The sequence below is a fragment of the Nycticebus coucang genome, unplaced genomic scaffold (genome assembly GCF_027406575.1).
Source record: "Nycticebus coucang isolate mNycCou1 unplaced genomic scaffold, mNycCou1.pri scaffold_60, whole genome shotgun sequence".
NCBI lineage: Eukaryota > Metazoa > Chordata > Mammalia > Primates > Lorisidae > Nycticebus > Nycticebus coucang.
Window position 1 is genome coordinate 865530 of NW_026515587.1, and position 22122 is coordinate 887651.

At 40.7% G+C, this 22122-nt stretch overlaps 1 protein-coding gene across 1 annotated transcript in view; it reads right to left on the reverse strand.

Moving 5' to 3' along the window:
* Positions 1-1708: 1708 nt before the first annotated feature.
* Positions 1709-22122, reverse strand: part of LOC128579516 (leucine-rich repeat-containing protein 37A2-like) — a gene marked incomplete at its 5' end in the record, with an annotated part of 30576 nt that continues 10162 nt past the window's right edge. The window contains 10 exons of the mRNA XM_053581571.1: positions 1709-1816; positions 2475-2617; positions 2699-2750; positions 4032-4090; positions 6790-6894; positions 7488-8738; positions 9003-9277; positions 11109-11227; positions 15553-15627; positions 16349-16420. Of these exons, the coding sequence (XP_053437546.1) occupies positions 1726-1816; positions 2475-2617; positions 2699-2750; positions 4032-4090; positions 6790-6894; positions 7488-8738; positions 9003-9277; positions 11109-11227; positions 15553-15627; positions 16349-16420 (2242 nt within the window). The remainder of the gene's footprint in view (positions 1817-2474; positions 2618-2698; positions 2751-4031; positions 4091-6789; positions 6895-7487; positions 8739-9002; positions 9278-11108; positions 11228-15552; positions 15628-16348; positions 16421-22122) is intronic.

The following is a 22122-nucleotide window of genomic DNA, read 5'->3' on the forward strand; positions in this document are numbered from 1 at the left end:
GAACCGCTACATTTCTTTTCCGTATTATTTTTGCTCTAATCATATATTGCCTCATTTCTTCATCTGTTATAAAATTTCTCATATCTCTGACAGTTTTCATAGGAATCAGTGAGGATTTTCATTCATTTAGTAGCTGTTGGCCTTGTGTCCCCCTCTCTCTACCTCTCAGGTCTCACTGAAGAGCTGGGCAAAGTAGAATCTCACTTTGGGGAGTTTTAATTTAGAAGTACAGTAGGGGGTGCGCCAGCCCCATATACCGAGGGTGGAGGGTTTGAACCCGGCCCCAGCCAAACTGCAAAAAACAGCCGGGCATTGTGGCGTTTGCCTATAGTCCCAGCTACTCGGCAGGCTGAGGCCAGAGAATCGCCTAAGCCCAAGACCTGGAGGTTGCTGTGAGCTGTGATGCCATGGTACTCTACCAAGGGTGACGAAGTGAGACTCTATCTCTAAAACAAAAAATAGAAGTACAGTACGGTAGCGGTAGCATTTGAGGTTAACAAGTATTGTACAAAGTTGAGATAGTGTTTTACGTAAGTCTCACTTTGTGTACCCAATTGGAAATAATGTAATTGTGACAAAATAGGAACCTGGATTTGCCTGGAATACTGGCCCAGAGTCTGGGAGGCCCAGCAGTACAAGATCTCTAGTCTTGGTTTACTGTTAGCTTCCTGTTTATGTCCAACACTCATAACACCCCACGCCATTGCAGAGTTTGAGCTGGCATGTGGCGTTTTGGTCCTTGTGACTTAACAGTGTAACTAAAGAGCTTCGTATTATGCTGGCCCAAGCTGGTGCCTAATAAACCGTAGCAGCCATCATCCCCAGTATTATTGTCATTGTTGACTCTTCACTGGCAAGCATGGGTTCTACTTCTCTATCTCCCTAGACCAGGCGTCCTCAAATTGCGGCCCGCGGGCCACAAGAAGCGGTGTGATTGTATTTGTCCCCGTTTTGTTTTTGTACTTCAAAATAAGGTATGTGCAGTGTGCATAGGAATTTGTTAAGTTTTTTTTTTTTTTTAAACTATAGTCTGGCCCTCCAACCATCTGAGGGACAGTGAATTGGCCTAATAGCTATCCAAGGGTTGAGATTTTTAAAAAGAAAAAACCAACAAAAAAAAATTTTTGAATTTTCCACCAGATTTAAAGGGTAAAGGACACACATTCACGCATGAATTTGGGAGCATGGGAGAAAACAGAGGACTTGATGCAACAGTGCAGGTCGGCTTAGTGATCCAAACATTTCTGGCAACCCCACCCACCCTCTGAGAGGTGGCAGCAGGTGGAAGGTCCCCTCAGGGCAAGAGGTCAAGTATGTTGTAAAGGACTGGTTCTTAATGGACAAGGGGAGAGAGCCCCAGAACAACTGTATTTGATTTAGAAATTGGCTCCCTCTCTCCAGGATGATGTATTTTCAGCTTCCCGGAGACTGGCTAGACTGGGAAATGAGGTGGGGGAGCCCCCGTGCGTCCTCTGCCCACAATGCCGCTTGTGGAGGTGTTGGCCAGCTTGACAGTCTCTGGCTTCAGTCCTGCTTTTCTTTACTCTGGCCCTTGTTTTGCGTGTATAAATATTTAACTATTAACATTTAAGTTTCTTACCAGCTGGCTGGAATTGACAATAGACTGTATACATTTTTTGTGTGTGAATAATAAGTATCTTACAAGCAATGCCGAGATGCCAACATTAGAAAGTACAGTTTGCAGGCGGCCTTAGGCAGGCTGGATCACTCTTCGTCCTCCCCTTCTGGCGCGGTCTCACTTTCCTCACCACCTTCAGCAGCCGAATCCACAGGTGTTGCTGTTGATATGCGCTCCCTGGAATAGGAAGACAATGGCAAGGCTTTTACTCTTAAAAGGAGCAATTAACTGGGTTATAGCTTTCATGTGAAAGGGAAAGGGAGGGGAGGGAGGGGCATTAATGGGATTACACCTGCGGTGCATCTTACAAGGGTATATGTGAATCCTAGTAAATGTGGAATGTAAAGGTCTTAGCCAAATAACTAAGAAAATGCTACAAAAGCTATGTTAACTAATGTGATGAAAATGTGTCAAACGATCTATGAACCAAGTGTATGGTGCCCCACGATCATACTAATGTACACAGCTATGGTTTAATAAAAATAAAAAATAGAAAAAATAGGAGCAATTAAACTTCTCATTATCCCCTCATTTTAGATAAGATTTTTTGTTGAGATGGAGTCTGGCCTGGCTAGAAGTTGTGAGCAGCTCATAGTAACCTCAAACTATGGGGTCCAAATGATTCTTCTGCCTCAGCCTCCCAAATAGCTTGGACTACAGGCACCTGCCACAACACTCGGTTAATTTTTCTATTTTTAGTAGAGCTCAGGATGGCTTTGAACTCTGAGCTCAAGCAATCGTGCTGCCTCAACTTCCCAGAGGGCTAGGATTACAGGCGTGAGCCACCGTGCCCGGCCATTGTAGATGAGATTTTAAATTGTTCCCAGTCATTTACCCTGCATCCCTCTTGTAAATCTCTTCCTCATCAGAAGACTCCTTGTCGTGAAGCTTCTGGGCCATGTTTTTCTTGCGTGTGGCATTGAGAGGTCTGTACATATCCCTAAGCCAAAGTGGACACCTTAACCAGAAAAAGCCCTCCTAGAAAAGAGAAAGGCAGGTATTAATTCTGCATTTCTCCTGTTTTCTCTGGCCACAGCACTGAATCTTCCTCAAATTTACCTGGCTTTCACTCTGCGATGAGCATCTCCTATGCAGAAAGTCAAAAAAGCCCCTTGGGAAAAAACACACACACGAGACAATTAGTGATTCCTGCCATTTCCCAAGTCTCCCACGATGTACACCTCTCGTTTTATTGGGACTAAATCTGTGGTTCGGTCCATAATCACAGTGGGCAACATTATTATGGACCTGGAATCCTGAAAATCATTTCATGGAGAGACTTCCAGAAGCTCTCCATGTCTGTTTAAGAGGGCTCCGTAATGTCACTGGGGGGACCTTTGCGCAAGGCTTGGTGGGAGGTACAGGGAGGATTTTCAGCCCCACTTACCCCATTGGCCAAGTTCCCTTGTACAGTGAACAAAGTGTACAAACACACAGGCCAGAAGTACTTCACTCTCCAGAAGCATTTTACATCAGTCCCTTTCAAACCTAGTACCACAGATAGCCTTTGCTGGTGGGTGAAGGATAAAGTGCTTCTATTCTCCTAGAAGCTTTATCCTATCAGGCGAGTCCCGTCAAGCAAATGCCTGGGTCCAGCTAGAAAAATTATTTTCATACTGCAGGCTATTTCATACTGCAGTAGTTGTAAAATCAGTTTAAAGGACAAAATATCCTTTTTGAATATGAGCAGAATAGACAAAAAATCAGACTGTTTCCACATCTACTCATGTCTACACAGCATGTGCGTATTGAATTGTGATATAAAATGTGACTCACAGCCCAAGTAGAGAATAATCAATGGAGAAGTCCCCAGCTGGAAAGGGACCACCCTCTTTCTGACACTAGCACTGGGACCATGGAGCAACGTAATTTCCTTTTCTCTGTCTCCGTTTTCTTATTATAAAAGGAAGAGGCAAAGTATTATTTAAGGTCTCTTCTAGTTAAAATTCTCTGACATTTGGATAAATAGAGAATGGAGACCCCAAAGCAAGTAGAATGAGAAGGTAGGTTTTCCTGCCACTCTAGAGGAAGGATTCATATATTCTTGAAGGAGCCTTGAAGGAGACTAGCTCCCTTGCCCCTTCCCCAGAGCCTCCAAAAAGGCCTCTGGCCTGGCCCGATGCCCGCCACCGGAAGGAACAGGCACAACTACAACCCCCACCCCTGCCTTCCCTTGAAGGACTGGTGGCAGCAGATTCGTCCTTGCCACTCCTGTCCAACTCGGCTTTGTCTGGGGAGCTAATTTTGCTGGATCCAGGCAAAGCACTAAGGCAGGTAAGTATTCTTCCTGCCTCTGGCAGTTTCCTCACTATAAAACGGAAGGATTGAAAGAGATGAGTTCTAAGTTCTCTAGTTCTAAAATTCTAATTTAAATCGCCAGACCAGTATTTACCTCCTTGGGACTGAGCCTGATTCTACATCTGTCCTTGCTGCTCTTCTATGAGAATAAATCTGTTTTGGAAGAAAACAATCATGATTATCCATCATAATGACCAGTATCTCCAAATCTTTATTCATTCCTTTCAAGTCTTACCTACCCAGTGAGATAACTTCTATTTATCTATCTTTCCTTTCCTTTTTTTTTTTTTTGAGACAAAACAAAAGGTGTCACCTGGGTAGAGTACTGTGGTGTCACAGCTCACAGCATCCTCAAACTCTTCGGCTTAAGTTTTGTGGCAACCTCAAACTCTTGCCTCAGCCTCCCAAGTAGCTGGGACTACAGGTGCCCACCACAATGCTTGGCTATTTTTTGGTTATAGTTGTCATTGTTGCTTGGCGAGCCTGGGCTGGATTCGAACCCCCTCCCAGCCACCACCACCCCCACCCCCCAGCTCTCCTGTATGTGGCTGGTGCCCTAGTCACTTGAGCTACAGGTGCCGAGCCAGCTATCTATAATTTTTTATTAGAGATAGGGTTTCACTCTGTCACCTGGGGTAGAGTATACTGGTATGATCATAGCTCACTGTAGCCTCAAATTCTTGGGCTCAAGTAAGCCTCCTGCCTCAGCATCTCAGATGCTCAAGGCAGCATCTCCTGCCTCAGCTACTAGTTCCTAGTAGCTGGAGCTACAGGTATGCACCACCATGTCTGGCTAAAAGATATATTTTCTGAAGACATAAATCATTTTTCTGAGACAGTCTCACTCCGTTGCCCTGGCTAGAGTACAGTGCCATCACTATAGCTCATTGCAACATCAATTTCCTGGGCTCAACCGATCCTCTTGTCTTAGCCTCTAGAGCAGTGTTTTTCAACCTTTTCACAGCACACTCGAACCTACAGTTAAACTTTGGCAGCACACTTAAATTATGTTGATCAAATAAAAGAGTAAAAAGAGAATATACTTACTGTGCTTTGAGCTTCTTTTGAACATAATTTAATAACGCCCTTTAAAAAGTTTTTCACGGCATACCTAAGATCCTGCCATGACACACGTGTTGAAAATCATTGCTCTAGAATACCTGGAACTTGAGGTGCACACCATGACCCCTGGCTAATTTTTCTTTTAGTAGAGACGAGATCTCGCTTTCACTCAGGCTGGTCTCCAACTCCTGAGCTCAAGCAATTATAATCCTCCCTTATAATCCTTAGGATTATAAGCATGAGCCATTGCACCTGAAGACAGAAATTCTATCCTGTTTAATGGTTCTTTGGCTCTTTCCTTGGTATCTGCAGGCAACTCATTCCAGGATCCACTCCCCTCAGCCTAGCATACCCAAATCCAAGGATGCCAAAGTCCCTGTATTAACAGGTTGATTATCCCTAATCTGAAAACCTGAAATCCAAAATGCTCCAAGATCTGAAACTTTCTGATCACCACCATGACACTCAAAGGAAATGCTCACTGGAGCATTTTGGATTTTAGATGTTCAGATTAGGGATGCTCAGCTGGTTAAGTATAATACAAATATTCCAAAATTTGAAAAAAAATCTGATATCTGAAACACTTCTGATCCTGAGCATCCAGATAAGGGCCACTTAATCCGTATATCAGCCAGGTTCTGCGCCCATCTGATAGACCAGGAGCCACTGGGTCCACACAGCTCTCCTCTGCTTCATTCTGTCCTGATCTTGGGGTTCTTTCTTGGATAGCATCTTTAAGAAAATGGTTTGCCATATTTTTAAGTTCTCAGGGGAGGGAAAATGCTTCACCATATCCTCCAAGAAATGGTGACAAACCTCACAGAGAGACTAGGCCCAGGCAGGCTGGAGTATTCAGAGAAGGCATCAGAAAGAAAGATGAACTTGAATTTGAACAGAGTCACAGGATTTCCATGGGCAGAGTTTAGTAAGAGAATTCTGGATGGGTAAAGGCACAGATGAAAGCAGGGATACGCATGATGTGACTGGGATATGGTGTGGGCTGCTTTGGCTAGAACAGAGGGTTGCCACAATAGAAAAAGTAAATCAAATAAGGTAAATTAGGTTGGATGGTGGGGTAAAATCATGATTGTCAGCTTATTAAACCATTCTTTTAATATGCTAGCACCTACATGTTGGGTAAAGTAATAGGCCATTATGAAATGGCCTATTGAACAAAAGGTAAACACAGGCAAGCGCCAGGAACAGGCCACTGTAAATATGACACACTTTGGAATAGCCAGGTGCAAGGTTTAGCTGAGGTGCTTTAACTGAACCTGTGTAGACAATGCCTTGCACAGTGGAGAAGGAGGATGCTACCTGAATCTAATGAATCTATAAGATGACACCTCTATCTCTTGCTGTGTCCTTTCTCCCCAGGGTGATGACAGCTCCGTGAGGGTGGAGATAATACATCTCTTGTCATTTCAGCAACAAGGAAAGAAATCAGTGGTAGAATGAGAGTGATTGGTGAGTACATAAAATTATTGACAGTTTTGGGTTGGAAAAACTTTCCTATCACTTCAACTTTGGCTTTCTTAAACTTAATTTCTCCAAATAATCTAGTGGTTTGTTATCTTGGTTTCAGTTCTATAGCGATCTCCTGGGAGAGGGGTTACTTTAAAAAAATCCTTGGTATATATTACAGTAAAGAACAATGCATACCTTAGTCGTAGTGACTGAAGAGGAATGTCAAGTAATCGTAGGTGGGATAGTGGCTTTGATTTTCAGTTCATGAGTACTGAATCTATTAGCAAGGATGTTATTCTGGAAACCTGAATGATTGTCCTTACCTCAATAAGACAGAAAATTATAATCAAAATCATCACTATTACAGTCACAGATATCGCCAAGATGAGTTTGTTGTTATAGCCATATCCTGGAACTCCTTTAGTGAGCTAAAAAAGGGAAAGAATAATTAAAAAACCACCAAAGAGATGGAAAGAATGAGATCTAACTATTCAAAACTCCACCCTCCCAAGTAAGTAGCTTATAGGTTCTTAAAGAACAAAGCAAATCTAATGTGTTACATAATCTTACTATTGAGTATTTTGTTCTACATCTTCTTTATCTTGAGTGTTCTGTCTGCTTCATTCTCTAAATGAGCAAAGTGGGAGATCACTGTCATGGCCAAAATTACATGGCCAAGATAAAATATGGAGTTGTCTACCTGGGCCTTGCTGCATGGATGCTTTCATGGTATATTCTAAACCAAGGGTATCCAACCTTTTTTTCCTCTGCCACACATGGGAAGAATAAGAGTTGTCTTAGGCCACAGAGTAAATACACAAATACTAATGAAAGCTGATTAGCAAAAAAAAAAAAAAAAAAAAAGGAGGGGGTGTCTGTGCATACTTTTCATGATATCTGACACCACATATAAGTGAAAAAAAAGTCCTCACAGAATCATCATGCGGCCCACAGGCTGTAGGCTGGACACCCCTGAACTGATGGAAAAGTCCAGGTCTCATGTTCCCGTAGTCATCCTTACCTCACTTGACTCCTGCTCTTTCTGTTCAGCCTGGGCTTCTGTGCTCTCCTTGATGTAGTTCTCACTCTTCCACTGATCCGTATCCCATTCTGCCTTGGATACTTTTACTTCTTGCTGCTCACTCAGAAGCTTCATCAGGAGACCTGTTCTAGAGATGAGCTTGGCACAGGCCAGTTGCACATGGGTCTCAGAGCAGTCCATTTTCAAAGTCCGGATAACGTGAGAAATGAGCCTTCTCACGTCGTTGTTGGGGATGAGGGATCGGAGCTTCTGGTTTAGCTGCATTTCAAATTGATCACCCGGGGACGCGAGCAATGGGTAAGTGAAGCTTTTTTCCATGTTGGGTAAGTCAGTGCCCGTGTTGTGGTATTCCCACAGAGTTTCATTGATTTGTTTAACAGTCGGTATTAAGAACGCAGTCCCAGTGGAATCTATAGTGGAAGGATTCTTATCATTTGTACTTTCAGAGATAGTTTCTTCAGGTATAGCAGCGTTTTCCATAAAACTGTTTTCTTCAATACCATTTCCTAGAGGGGATACAGTAGTGATTTCTGTAACAGATTCTGAAGGAGCAAGTGATTCTGGAAAAGGATTCTCCTGAGGACTCAGCTCTTCTGAAGGTGGAAAAACCCCATGTGACGGGGAATTTATAAGGCTCCTTACTGCAGAGAATGGAGGCCGCTTTACAGGCATCTGTCCATGGAACACTGTTTCTTTTCTAAACTTTTGACTTAGTTTGGCCGCAGGTGTTCTGTGGGCCACATGGGAATGAGGTTTATGAAAGCGGTATTTTCTTCTAGAATGTACAATTGGTTTACCAGCTTCCATACTTTTAACTCTAGCATTTGCATCTTCTAAAACAAAAATGGTGTCGCTCATGTCTTTTGATTGTTTTTTAACCTCAGGTAGGGATTTTGAGGTGGCAGAAGTAGAAGGCATGCCAATATACTGTTTGAAGAAAGAAGAGACCGCAGCCTTGTGCGTCTGCGTGAAGGAAGGCTCGGTGTGGAAGGAGCTTCCCACAAACTTCCGAGGCCTCTGCACCACGTCAAACTGTGTCATTTCACTCGGGATTGGTTTCCCAAGCGTTCTTTCTTCGGCCACTTTCTTCGCTGTCGGCCAGGTACCCTGTTTCCTCTTGATTCTTGCCTCCTGTAAGAGTTTTCTCCGTAGGCGCTTGGGCCCTTTGAGGAATAGCGTCACTTTCTTCAGCCCCCTGTCTCCACTCTCACTCTCTGTCAGGCTATTTTCCTATGATTCAGCAGTTGCCACTTTTTGGGGAAAGATTTGGCGTTTAAGTTTGGGACCTAAAAGGCCAGACTGCATAAGCATGGCAGTTTTTTCTTTCTTTTTAACCTCATCGATTTTTTCTTGAATTTCTGCATCTAACAAATTTTCCAGGAAATAGAGCTTCCTCAGTTTATTTTTGTAAGCTGAATTGCTGGGTCCAGGTTCAAGAGGCTGAGCCTTTGTATTGTTTTTCATATGACTTAGGGGCTTCTCTCCTTCCTGCACATTTGAGAAAAGCAGTTTAATGAATGGTAATAATGTTGATTCTACATCTTCTAGATTTCCCTCTGAGAAATAAGGCAATATGTAATTAAGTGCACTAATGACATCGCTTTCATCATTGAAGTCCATCTGGTCACTCGTGAAGCCTGACAAGCTGACGCCATTTTTATTTGCGGATACCTCTGGCTCAATGGTCAGCTCGGTGCTCGTGTGCTTCTTCCGAGCCTGTAATACCTTCATGAGCGCTACCTCCGCATTTCCTACACTTGCTTCTTCAACTGTCAAAAAAGAAGAGACTGCTTTTGACGATGGAAGGCTGATGGCATAGCTTTTTGCCAATCCACAGCCATATAACTCAGTCAAAGAAATTAGGAGTCAGCAAACAGAAGAGTGCCACTTAGAGAGGAAAAAAAGAAACCCCAGTTTAAACCTATACAATGGAATAATAAAAGGAGAAAAATATCTTTGGGAAAAGTGGCTACCTACTCAGAACATTCCATAATGTGACATACAGTTACTCTACTTGGGGTTATTCCACTGGTCCCTCAAATCCACTTGCCCAGCACTCAGTAAATGCCCAAGATAGGAGTCCCTTGCTCCCTGCTCCTGGCTGAACCAGCCCTTCTGCAGCCCAGACTGTCCTGCCTCAGATGCAGAGGGGGCATGCTTGTAGATGACTCTGATGAAAGACAGTTCCCTAAGGGGACCAAGAGAAGAGATGCTAATGTGGAGGCCCCAATCCTATTGCTAAGACATCCTTATCTGGACATGGCCTTGTCATCTCCCCACCAGTTCCTCTTCTTGGCCCCTGCTCTCCTGTATCCTAGCCCGGATAATAGGAGGTTCTGCACAGAAAAAACACTAGGTAGATTCTGGTTCTTTCCTCAATTTGGGCTGGGATCTGGGATGGAGGTTAAGAGGTTTTTAATTTCCAGATTACATGCTTATGTGGCATGTTCAATGAATCTAAGGAGTAACAACAATTTTAGATAAACATTACTTGACTTCCTAAAATGCAGAAAGGAAAAAGCAACTTTTGTCAGATGCCCACTTTGCTTTCGTTTCATGTCTATAATTCCCAGCTTTACTTGTGGAACCATCCAAAGCTTCTAACTGCATGAAAAACATTGTGTAGCTGGGTTCCTGTCCAGAATTAAAAGTTTCTGTGGTAGTGGTTAAAGGTCAGAGGAGTAGGTAAGCATCATGAGAAATGAGGAACATGGGCTATGGAGAACCCAAATTTGGGGATAGAAGGCCTGAGAATAGGCTACAGCACTTAACGCCTCTGATCTTGTTTTTCCTCATCTGTAAAACAAGATTAAAAATGTTTGTTCTGCCTACATTCAGGGGAGAAGAGACGAATACAATATAATATAATATGTGAAAAATTGTTTTGGAAAGTATGCAACTTTAGTATCACGGGTAGAGATCTGTATTCAAATTGTCTGGACATGAAAGCAGTCACATTTTGATGAAGTTAGTGCTAATAAACGTAATATGAGAAAAACACTTAAAAAAGCACCCGAGTGTTTGTTCTGTGGATATAAATGCTTTAGATTTAGAGCAAGTTCAGAGTTGGAGAGTCTAAGAATGGAAAAGCCCTCTGTTTCTTTAGAAGGGCCAGTTAGCAATTTCTGCTCATGCAACTGGAAACTCTCAGGCTCCAAATATCACTTATACTCTTTGTAAAAATAAACGAACCAAAACCCGATCTATACCTGTCCTATAAGGCAAAGAGCTCTTGAGACGTAATGGATATAAAACCAGTTACAAACTTTGAGGTGCTGTAGAGACAAGTTATTGGTGGGGGGCAAAACACCAAGCAGAGACACAGTACAGAGTATGTGGCCACTAATGTTATACTCTCCCCCTTCCGTTCCTTCCTCTCTGTCCTCTATGGATGTGGAACAGTTACATTATTAAATTATGTAATAATAATTGAGAACCTGACTTTCAGCCAGGGAGTAGTTCAGAAATACAGGGAGTTTAACTCTGAACGAATAAACAAGAATAAAGCAATTTCATCATTAGCTTAAAAATTCTCAAATTAAAAACTTAAAAAACAAAATAAAAATTAAAACAATTTATCATTAAGCAATTTAAACTCACAACAATCTTCTGTGCTGTTTCCTATACATGCATCACAATGTAGCTTCACTGTCTTGCAGACAACATCAATATTATTTTTAAATTGGCAGAGGCAGCAGGCCATATGGCTAGGTAAGATCCTATAAATGGAAACGCAGAGAATTAAATTAATGGTAAAGGGATGACTTCAGTTGGTAGAAGAGGGAGGTTGAAACTACCGCAGGGCTAGGCAAAAAGAGTTCTTGAGGCATATGGTCTGGTCAGTTGTTGGGTAGGAACCAGAAAGCCGAAAGGAAAGGAGACAGAGAGATGGGTGAACATGGCAGTGGTTATGGTATGCCTAGAGTAAACGTGATAGAGATTAGAGGTGCCAGGTATGGTAGCTTTCACCTGTAATTCCAGCTACAGGGGAGGCTAAAGCAGGAGGATTGCTTGGTGCTAGAGTTTGAGACCAGCCTGGGCAACATAGCAACACCCTGCCCCTACAAAAAATTTTTTTTAATTAGCTGGGCATTGTGGTTGCAGCCACTCAGGAGAGTAAGGTGGGAGGATTGCTTGAGGCCAGAACTTTGAGACCAGCCTAGGCAAGCTAGCAAGACCTCATCTCTTAAAATAATAAATTTTTAAAAAAGGAATTAGAATTGGGTGACACTGATTTGTAGTTTCATTCAGAAATTATCTTCTCCCATAGAAGACAGAAGAAGAAAATCTGTCTCACTTTGGGTTGAGAGGACACAGGAGGCAGACTTCTAAGAAGAGTCTGTAGGCCCCAAACTTCTAGAATTCCTTTCTCAATTACTGTTGGGAGCGGTAAATATTAGAAATTACTCTGGGCATAAATGATAGCTTAGTTTAAACCACTTTATAGGGTTGAACAATAATGAAGATTACATTGGCCAAATGTGGACAATTTCAGCCTTCAAAATAATAATGATGATAATCAGGTACAACATAATTACTATAAAGAAGAATCCATGAATTCACAGAAGAAGAATCCATGAATTCACAAAAGGGAAAGAGGGCCAGCTCTTCTTTAATATTAATAGAATAATGCCAGCTATGTAGAAGGAATGATATAATTAGAAAAGTATCATTTTGCAAACACAATAATAATGGATTTGGATAGTGATTATCACTGATGCACAGTTGGTTGGTTTGTTTGTTTTTTAAGACAGAGCCTCAAGCTGTCGCCCTGGGTAGAGTGCCATGGCGTCACAGATCACAGCAACCTCCAACTCCTGGGCTTAAGCGATTCTCTTGCCTCACCGATACACAGTTGGGTAAAAACATGTTTTGAAAGGAGGATTTTCACTGATCTCAAAGCATCACCCCGGAGATTATTTATACTTATTATTGTTTCTTCTTGGACTTTTGTCTAAGATCAAATGTATTTACACATATTAATTAACAATGGAAAAAATAACTTTATAATGGAGAGCTCTAGAAGATATCACTTTGAAATCAAGTGATCAAACTTAGCATTATGGCCATCTGAAGTCATGAGGTAGGAAGAACACATCGTCTATTTATTAATAGTATTCTTCCTCAAAATGTTTTACCTGAATCTAATCATGAGGAAATAGACAAATCCGGATTGTGGGAGAATTTACAAAACAACCCTGTTAGACTCTTCAATGCATGAAAGACCAAGAAAAAGTAGACAAATGTTTTAGACTAAAGGAAACAGAGACATAACGAGCAATGCCTGATCTCTGATCGGATCCTGGATCAAAACAAAACAGATTTAAAGATTATTATTAGATTCTGGCCAAGATGTAATAACAGGGACATTGCACCCCTGGCCAGAAACAACCAAAATACCAGATAAAAGAAACAAAACAACAGTTTTAAAGACACTGGACATCAGGCAATGAAGGACAGTGATCTCTGTAAGATGTGAAATAAATGAAGTGAGCCCCGTGGCTGCGCTAGCTTAATTCTTTGAGAGAGTTTCCAGGTCATGGTGCTAGGAAAGGAAACTGGTGGACTCTTCGATTAAGGAAATGGAGCTGAGAGTCTGGGAAAACCAAGGTGGCTAGAAGTCTCAAAGCAGAGTACTAGAGAGAAAAGAGGCACACAGAACATGAACTCAGGAGACACACAGAGGGAGCTCTTGAGTGTTCAGCAAAGTACTGATTGGTGCACGTGTATGAGGAAACTACTTGAGGCTAGGAAAAGAACCACCCAAAAGTATCAGAAAATAATTAGATGTTGCTCAAGATTAGGAAGACTGCCTGTTAGCATAAGCTAGATAGGACAATCTCATGATCCATGGGGCAACACGTACCAAGATCCAATAGAAAATTACCAAACATGAAAAGAAGCAAGAAAATATGACCCATAGTAAAGAAACAAAGCAATCAATAAGAACCAACTCAGAACCTACATGGATAGAATGAGCAGGCAAGGACATTAAAATCGTTATTTCAAAAACTTAAAACTTCCCAAAATGAAACACAACGAGAAACAAAATAAAACATGAATAGAGCATCAAAGAGCTATGCAACAATATTCTGGGCCATAAAACAAATTTGAATCAATTCAAAAGAATTCAAGTCATTCAATATGTGTTCTCTGATCATAATGAAATTAAATTAGAAACCAACAGAAAGATCTGAAAAATCGCCAAATATTTGGAAACTAAACAACACCTATGGTTTTCTTTCCATTTCTTCCTTTATTTTTCTTTTTGAGACAGGGTCTCACTCACACAGGCTAGTGTGTGGTGGCATCTTTATAGCTTGCCATAACCTCAAATTACAAATTACAAAACCTGTGCTGTAACCTCAAATTACAAATTACAAAACCTGGGCTCAAATACTTTTAACAGCATGAAAGGACAGGCCAGGCACAGTGGCTCACGCCTGTAATCCTAGCACTCTGGGAGGACAAGGTGAGTGGATCGCTTGAGCTCAGGAGTTTAAAACCAGCTTGGGCAAGAGCAAGACCCCGTCTTTACTAAAAGTGGAAAAAGTAGGTGGGTATGGTGGTGGGTACAAAGCTACTTGGGAGGCTGAGGCAAGAGGATCAGCAGATCCTTATATTTCAGTTTTCTGGTTTTGAGCCCAGGAGTTTGAGGTTGCTATGATTTATAACACCATGGCAATCAACCCAGGGTGACAGTGTGAGACTCCTGTCTCAAAAAATAAATAAATACATACATACATACATACACACACACATACATAAAATTTAAAAAGAATGAAAAGGCAAACCACAACCTGAGAAAAGAGAAAAGATAGTTACTAAACACATACCTGAAAGACTTGTATCTAGAGTATAAAAAGTACTCTTAAAACTGAACAAGAAGATAAATATCAATTAAACTACAGGATCGGATTTGAACAGATAATTCAGTACAGAAGATATTTACACATGAATAGATATTCAACAGCATTAACTATTACAGAAATGCAAATTAAAACCACAATGAGATTCCACTATACATCTACTAGTAGATTTTTCAAGAAAACTGAAATAAGGATCCGCTGAATACCTGTAGCAACTGCAACTTTCACATTGCTGGTGGGAATACAAAATAGTACAGCCACTTTAGGAAAGAAGTTAGCAGTTTCTTAAAAAGTTAAATATGTACTTAGGATGTGATACAGTAGTCCCACCCTAGGTACTTACCTGAAAGAAATGAAAACGTACTTCACACAAAGACATGAGTATGAGTGTTCTTAGCAGTTTTCATAATTGCCAAAAAAATGAAAACAACCCAATTGTTCATAAATTGGTGAAAGGATAAGCTGATATAGCCATACGACACTGTCCCTTGCTATCTGTGGGGAACTGGTTCCACGACTCTGCAGATACCAAAATCTGTGAATGCTATAATATTTGCATATAATCTCTAGTATACTTGAAATCATCTCTAGATTACTCTTAGAATATTATGTAATACAGTGTAAAGGTCATGTACATTGTTGCTATACTGTATTTTAACACATATTATTTTTTATAGTTTATTCTCTCCCCCACCCGCCCACCCCACACCAAATATTTACCATCTGTGCTTGGTTGAAGCTGTGAATGAGGAGAGAACTAACTGCACTGACAGATACAACAAGAATAGTAATATAATATCAAAACAATTATGCTAAGTGAAAGAAGATTCACACAAAAGGTTACATACTACATCTGATTTCATTTCTAAGACAGTCGAGAAAAGGCAAAACTATGGGGATGTAAATCAGATTGTGGTTGCCAGGGGCTGATGGTGGGAGGAGGGGACCGACTGCAGAGGAACATGAGAGACTTTTTTTAGGGCACCAGAAACATTCTATTTGGGGAATGTGATGGTGGTTACATAATTATACATTTGTGAAAATTCATTGGTTGGTGCACCTAAAAAGAGTGAATTTTACTGCATAAAAATTATACCTCACAAAATCTGACTTAAGAAAATATAAACCTAAAAAACGTACTAAGTGAAAATAAAGCTAAGAAAAAAATAACTTACAGTTTTTCCAACTCAAGAGTTGTCATGAGGATGTTCTCGACTGTTGTAAGTGGGGCTTGTGTTGTTCCCATGTCTCTGAAGGAGAAAGTCCGAAGAGTCAAGATATTAACCCCAATAGAAAAATTCTGTACTTAAAAACATATTTCAAGGACATGTCAGCACTTCAATTTTTGTTTCTATATAAAACAAGCCAGCTCAAGAGTTTGGCATAGAAGATGATTACAGAGCTTTTACTGAAGAAATGTAATTATCTTCATTTGCAGCATCAAATTAATGACATCGAATAATGGAATGTATACACTTTTTAACATTTATCTTCCCATTTTCTTATTGGATTCACCTCTCAGGATTACTTTTTTTTTTTTTTAGGGGGGAGGTGTTTTTTTTTTTTTTTGCAGTTTTTGGCTGGGCTGGGTTCGAACCCGCCACCTCCGGCATATGGGGCTGGCGCCCACTCCTTTGAGCCACAGGCACAGCCCTTTATTTTTTATTTTTAAAATAGAAGCATCTATTATTTTTTGCTTTCTGGGATAAATGATATTCCTACATGCATCTATATATATTATATTTATATACATTCCTCAATACTACTGTTCTCTTTCCCTGCTGGCTGTCTTGCCCATTCATTACACATCCATTCTTAATCTCTTTTCTTTGCCAATAACCTTTTTTTAATAACCAGTTAAAGTTTAAATTATGACTTTTTAGCCTAAATTCAACATACTTAATCTTTGATGAAAATAAAAAATAACAGCAGAAATAATCTCATGATTCATGAGATGACCGCAATACTTACAGATATTTTAATGCTGGCAATTTATAAAGATATGAATCTTCAACAGTTGTCAGAGGATTACGATTGAGAATTCTGAAAAATGCAATTGAATTAAAAATACCTGCATTTCAATGTACATATAACTCCACAAAGAGTTTATAGTCGTTTTTTAGTATGAAACTTGTAGGTAAAAAAATAAAAATATTTTCTGTTTTTCCCTTAATTCATCCTAAGACTCTGCCAAGCACTTTTCCTTTGGGAACAACCCAGGTTTATTATGCCAGTTACCCTCCATAATCTGAGGTGTTTGTCTTTCATCTTTTGAAAATTTTTTTAAATCCGTGGTTTAATTTATCTGATTAAGAAAAAAATGGACCAAATCCTTGGCTTTAGAGCTAAAGAAAAAGGGATAAATCTGAGAGAAGGGAATTCTTGTCACACACTTGCACTCACATCACAGCCTTTGTTACTGTGCTTGTAATCACCTGGGCACTCGTCAGTCTCCTGGACTGTCAGCCCCTCGAGAGTGGGGACCACAACTTAGTGACATTGTCATACCTGTGCCTGGCATGGTGCCTGAAAATTACTAGATATTTAATCAATGTTTGTTGTAAAAATCATTTTATTTAAATATCAGTAAAACGAATAAATTAATTTTGATGCAAATTTGTATTCCAAAATGCTGGAACAGATTTTTTTTTCCATTCTTAAAAGCAAACAAACAAAACAAAAGAGAGAAATAGCGAGAGAGAAAAGAAAATCTGCCTTTAGGTTAACTCTACTCAACAATTATTAGTGTACTTCTGCAGAACATTATAAAAATAACAATTATATAGCTAATATCTATTGGGCTGAAGGTCGTTTGTGATCAGCATTTTACATTTAGTCCTCAGAATAAGCTTACGTGGTAAATATTATCTTTTATAAATGAGGAAACCGAGGCACAGAGAGTTTATATAACTTGTCCTAGACCACTAAGCTAGTTAGGAGCAAAGCTGAAATTTAAAGTTAGTTCTGATTGCAAAGCCTGTGTTTATCTTCTCTGAAGAAAAAAGGTTTAAAATAGCTGTTACTTTAACCTTAATTCTGTGGCAACTAAATATAAAATACCTTTCTAAACTTCATCTATTCATCCGGGAGAACCTCTTGAGAATGACATTTCTCTTTCTACTCCTTTTCCCAATCACTTCTCGTGATTAAATATTTAATTAGCCCATGGCCATGGAGACTTCAGAGATTTAAAACCATATTGTAGGCTGGGCATGGTTGCTCACACCTGTAATCCTAGCACTATGGGAGGCCAAGGTGTGTGGATTGCTTGAGCTCCCAGGTTCACAGGTTCAAGACCAGCTTCAGCCAGAGCAAGACCCTGCCTCTAAAAAAAAAAAAAGAGCTTGGCGTTGTGGTGGGCACCTGTAGTCCCAGCTACTCGGGAGGCAAGTACTCTTGTCTGAGACAAGAGAATCGCTTGAGCCCGAGAGGTTGCTGTGAGCAATGACGCCAGAGAACTCTACTGAGGGTAACAAAGTGAAACTCTGTCTCAAAAAAAAAAAAAGGGGAAGAAAACCATGTTGTAGGTGACAGCAGTGAAAATGGTGGAGTAAAAACATCTGAAAATTCATCCCTTCATGAAAACAACAACAACAACAACAAAAATATGGCCAAAATGTCCAGAATCAATGTTTTCAGAACTCTAGAAATTTAATCAAAGTCACAATGCAGCAACCCAAGGAGTGTTTATTCAGGAAAAATGGCTAAATTTCAGTAAAAACAATGAGATTTGTGTTGTTTTAGCTTACCCTAGACCATCTTTTGCTCCCAGCTCAGTAGTAGCCTTAAAAATAGCACACATCTGGGTGGCACCTGTGGCTCAGTGGGCAGGGCACCAGCCCCAGATACCGAGGGTGACGGGTTCAAACCCAGCCCCAGCCAAATTGCAACAAAAAAACAAATGGGCATTGTGGTGGGCGCCTGTAGTCCCAGCTACTTGGGAGGCTGAGGCATGAGAATCGCCTAAGCCCAGGAGTTGGAGGTTGCTGTGAGCTGTGTGACACCACAGCACTCTACCAAGGGCAATAAAGTGAGACTCAACAACAACAACAAAAAGTAGCCCACATCTCTAGTACCAAAAGGAGGGAGTAAAATGGAGCCAAAGCTCTTTCAAAGCCACAATTCCAATGAACTGTCATTATTTGACCTGTTTGTTACATGGAAGACCTTCCTGGAAAGGCTTGCTTCTATTTGACCTAAAAGGGTGTTTGTGGAAGACAATTATAAGAAGTGTCTTAACATGGCAGCTACATGAGGCGATGGGTAAAAGTTGGCACCTTTTACCAATAGATGGCTTGGCACCTGCAGCTCAAGCGGCTAAGGCACCAGCCACATACACCAGAGCTGGCGGGTTCAAATCCAGCCCGGGCCTGCTAAACGAGAATGACAACTACAACCAAAAAATAGCTGGGCGTTGTGGCGGGCGCCTGTAGTCCCAGCTACTTGGGAGGCTGAGGCAAGAGAATCGCTTGGGCCCAGCAGTTGGAGGTTGCTGTGAGCTGTGATGCCACAGCACTCTACCCAGGGTGACATCTTGAGGCTCTGCCTCAAAAACAAACAAACTAACTAACAAAACTTAATAGAAAAGGCCTAGGAATGAGATATCCATAGGAACTCTGAAATACTCCAACATTTCCTTGTTAAACTGGAAGAAAATGAGTCATATTCCTTGAAATCTGGAAGGTCATATACATATTTAGGACTGTGAGCATGGTCAGGAAACATCAGAGAAGTCCCTAACCTCTCATCCATGTCTGATTCTGAGGTTCTGCACAAAGCAGGAAATGAAAGCTAAGGCAGAGCTATAAAACCATCTTGCTGAATGCTGAAGGTACGCCCTAACACGCACACAAGCCCCTTGGGAAAATCTCGGAGACTTACTGGTTCTAGACTTTTAAGGAAATCTCTGTTCATTCATCAGCAGACTAACCTAACCTAGTAGAGATTTCAGTGGCCACACATGACAACAAATACAAGCCTTTACCAAATTAGTTCCAAAAAGTTATGAAATAAATTAACAACTACTATAATAAGCAGCAGTACACACCAAACCCTGGGGGCAGGGACCTGATTTCTAGAATTGTTACATTATACGTAGTATTATTTAAAATATCCAATTTTCAACACAATTTATAAGGGACACAAAGAAACCATGCACAGGGGTGGGTGTGGGGGTTGGCAATCAGTAGATACTGTTCCTGAGGAAGTCAAGATATTGGGCTTACTAGACAAGAATTTAATTCAACTATTTGAAATATGTTCAAAGACATAGGGAAAACGTTTAGTTCTATAGATTAAAGTAGATCAAGATCAAGGATAGGTACACAGAAGCCTAAACAAATACTAAATGAGAAACTTTGCCTTTTTGGGCCATGTGGTCCAAACATCCATCCTGAGCATAATTGTCCTCAGGATGGGGTTTATACAAAAAGAGATGTAACAGGAAATTTATTAGCCACCTTAGGACAAATCACTAAAGAGACTAAAATAAGGTGACACAACAAAAGTCTCTAAATTCCTTAGCTTAAGTGATTAAGTTTCTAAATTCCTTGGCCTTTTTGTTACAAGCCTGCAACTAAACCTCAAAATATAGTAGCACAACACAGATCAATTAATTTTGTAGCCTTGCCTTTATCATTTTGATTTTTACCTTCATGTTGTCTAGAAGGATTAAAAGCCTCCATGAGTACCTGTCCACCTCCAGTCCCATCTGGCCTAAAACACTTCATGGATGTAAGTCCTTTTGGCTCTTCAGTTCTCTTGGCCATGAGGGTCCCACCAAGGGCCTAGATGGAACCAGGGCAGGGGCCATACCATCCCAGCTGTTGGAGCCTAACATAGCCACACACAAACCCTTCACCCTCCTCCTCCTCCTTTCCTCCTAAGACAAAGACACAAAGGGTCTAGTTACCCACACCCCCTCAGAAATTCACACCAAAGGACCCTAACATTCTTGGCAAGCTGTAGAATTTGCTTACCAGCTACCCTACACCCCTGTATTTGAAAGAGTTCTCTAAATGCCCCTGAGCATAGACTTTTGCCCTGCCCAGGTGAGTCACCCTTCCCTTCTAACAAACCTGGCCCAAACATCCAGTCTTGCTCTCAGAGTCTGGCCATCAATGGTGCCTCTGGTGGATCTTGGCCAAAAGGGAAGAATTGTGAACCAAAATAAAATCTTAAGCCGGGGGGTGGGGTTGGGGGCACAGATCTTGGCCAAATGGAGAAATTGTGAACCAAAATAAAATACTTAAACCAGGCGTGGTGGCTTAAGATTTTTTTTTTCAAGTTTCAAATATTTTGTTTTCCTATTCATACAGTATGAACTTTTCTAAAGATCCCACAACATGATGTACCATGCAGAAGAAAAACTAAACATTCAACATAAACCACCCCTCCCCTACCCAACCCACACACAAACTAAAAAAAGAAAGAAAGAAAAGGAAACAAACCCATTCCCCAGTAAGGAAATAATGTCTGCACTATTTTTCTGTAACGCCAGCCAAGATATGCACAAGCAAGAGAAATAGAAAGCATTTGCTAAAATATTTGTAACAAATACTAACGTACAAAAAATTCACAAAAGACTAGGTTCCCCCTTGAAGCAGAGCACATGGCAGTTGACACTGGAACAGATTAAACCACTGGCTGGGATTATAAAGCAGAGGAAGATGTTACATGAAGTGGAGATTTTCAGTTTGAATATTAACATTTCCAAAGTTTGGCAACATTGTCTTTTAAAATTATGCAAATTATGTATACAAGAGGTACATTTTAAATTGATCTACATGCAAAATTCCATGTCATGCAGGGACACCAAGCACCGGGATTTTTCTCTCACAGGCAGAGCCCATGATGTGCAGCACTCAGTTGAAGGAACAGCCAAGGCAGGAGGTGCACTCAGCTTAAGATTCAGTCACCTCTGGGCGGCGCCTGTGCCTCAGCTGGTAGGGCGCCCGCCCCATATGGCGAGGGTGGAGGGTTCAAACCTGGCCCCAGCCAAACTGGGCCAAAATGCAATAGCAAAAAAAATAGCCAGGCATTGTGTTGGGTGCCTATAGTCCCAGCTACTTGGGAGGCTGAGGCAAAAGAATCGCTTAAGCCCAGGAGTTGGAGGTTGCTGTGAGCTTTTTGACGCCACGGCACTCTACCAGGGTGATAAAGTGAGACTCTATCTCTACCAAAAAAAAAAAAAAAAGATTCAGTCAACTCGTTCAACCTGCCCTTTTCCACTCATGATTATAAAACCAATTTTTATAGAATAACTATATCAGGAAATACTGTCATACAAAGCTAACCAAAATGTTTTTCTTTCAGCCAATAGTACCTTTGCAGAAAAGGGAAGGGATAACATCAAGTGGTAGAACAGGATATACTACTTTTATATCACACACATCTATTAAGTTATTACCCATTACCAATTATATGGGCAAATCAAGGAAAACCATTATGCATTCTCTATGCCTTACAGTAAAGAGAGGTACAAATTTGAATAGAATTTTGCTCTTCTGTGACATATAATTAGCAAGATTTCTCCCATTTTAATCACAAATATATATGGGTGTTTAGTACATATATGCACATTAAATGTTCCCAGTTTTTATTTGCTGCAAGTCTTTTGAAACATAAGGGAAATTCATGGTTCAAACACAAGTTTAATGACAAATTATCCATTTACTGAAACAGATGGATATCCAAAGCAGTTACACGATTATTTCAGGTATTCTTCAGTAAGTAATGCATATAAT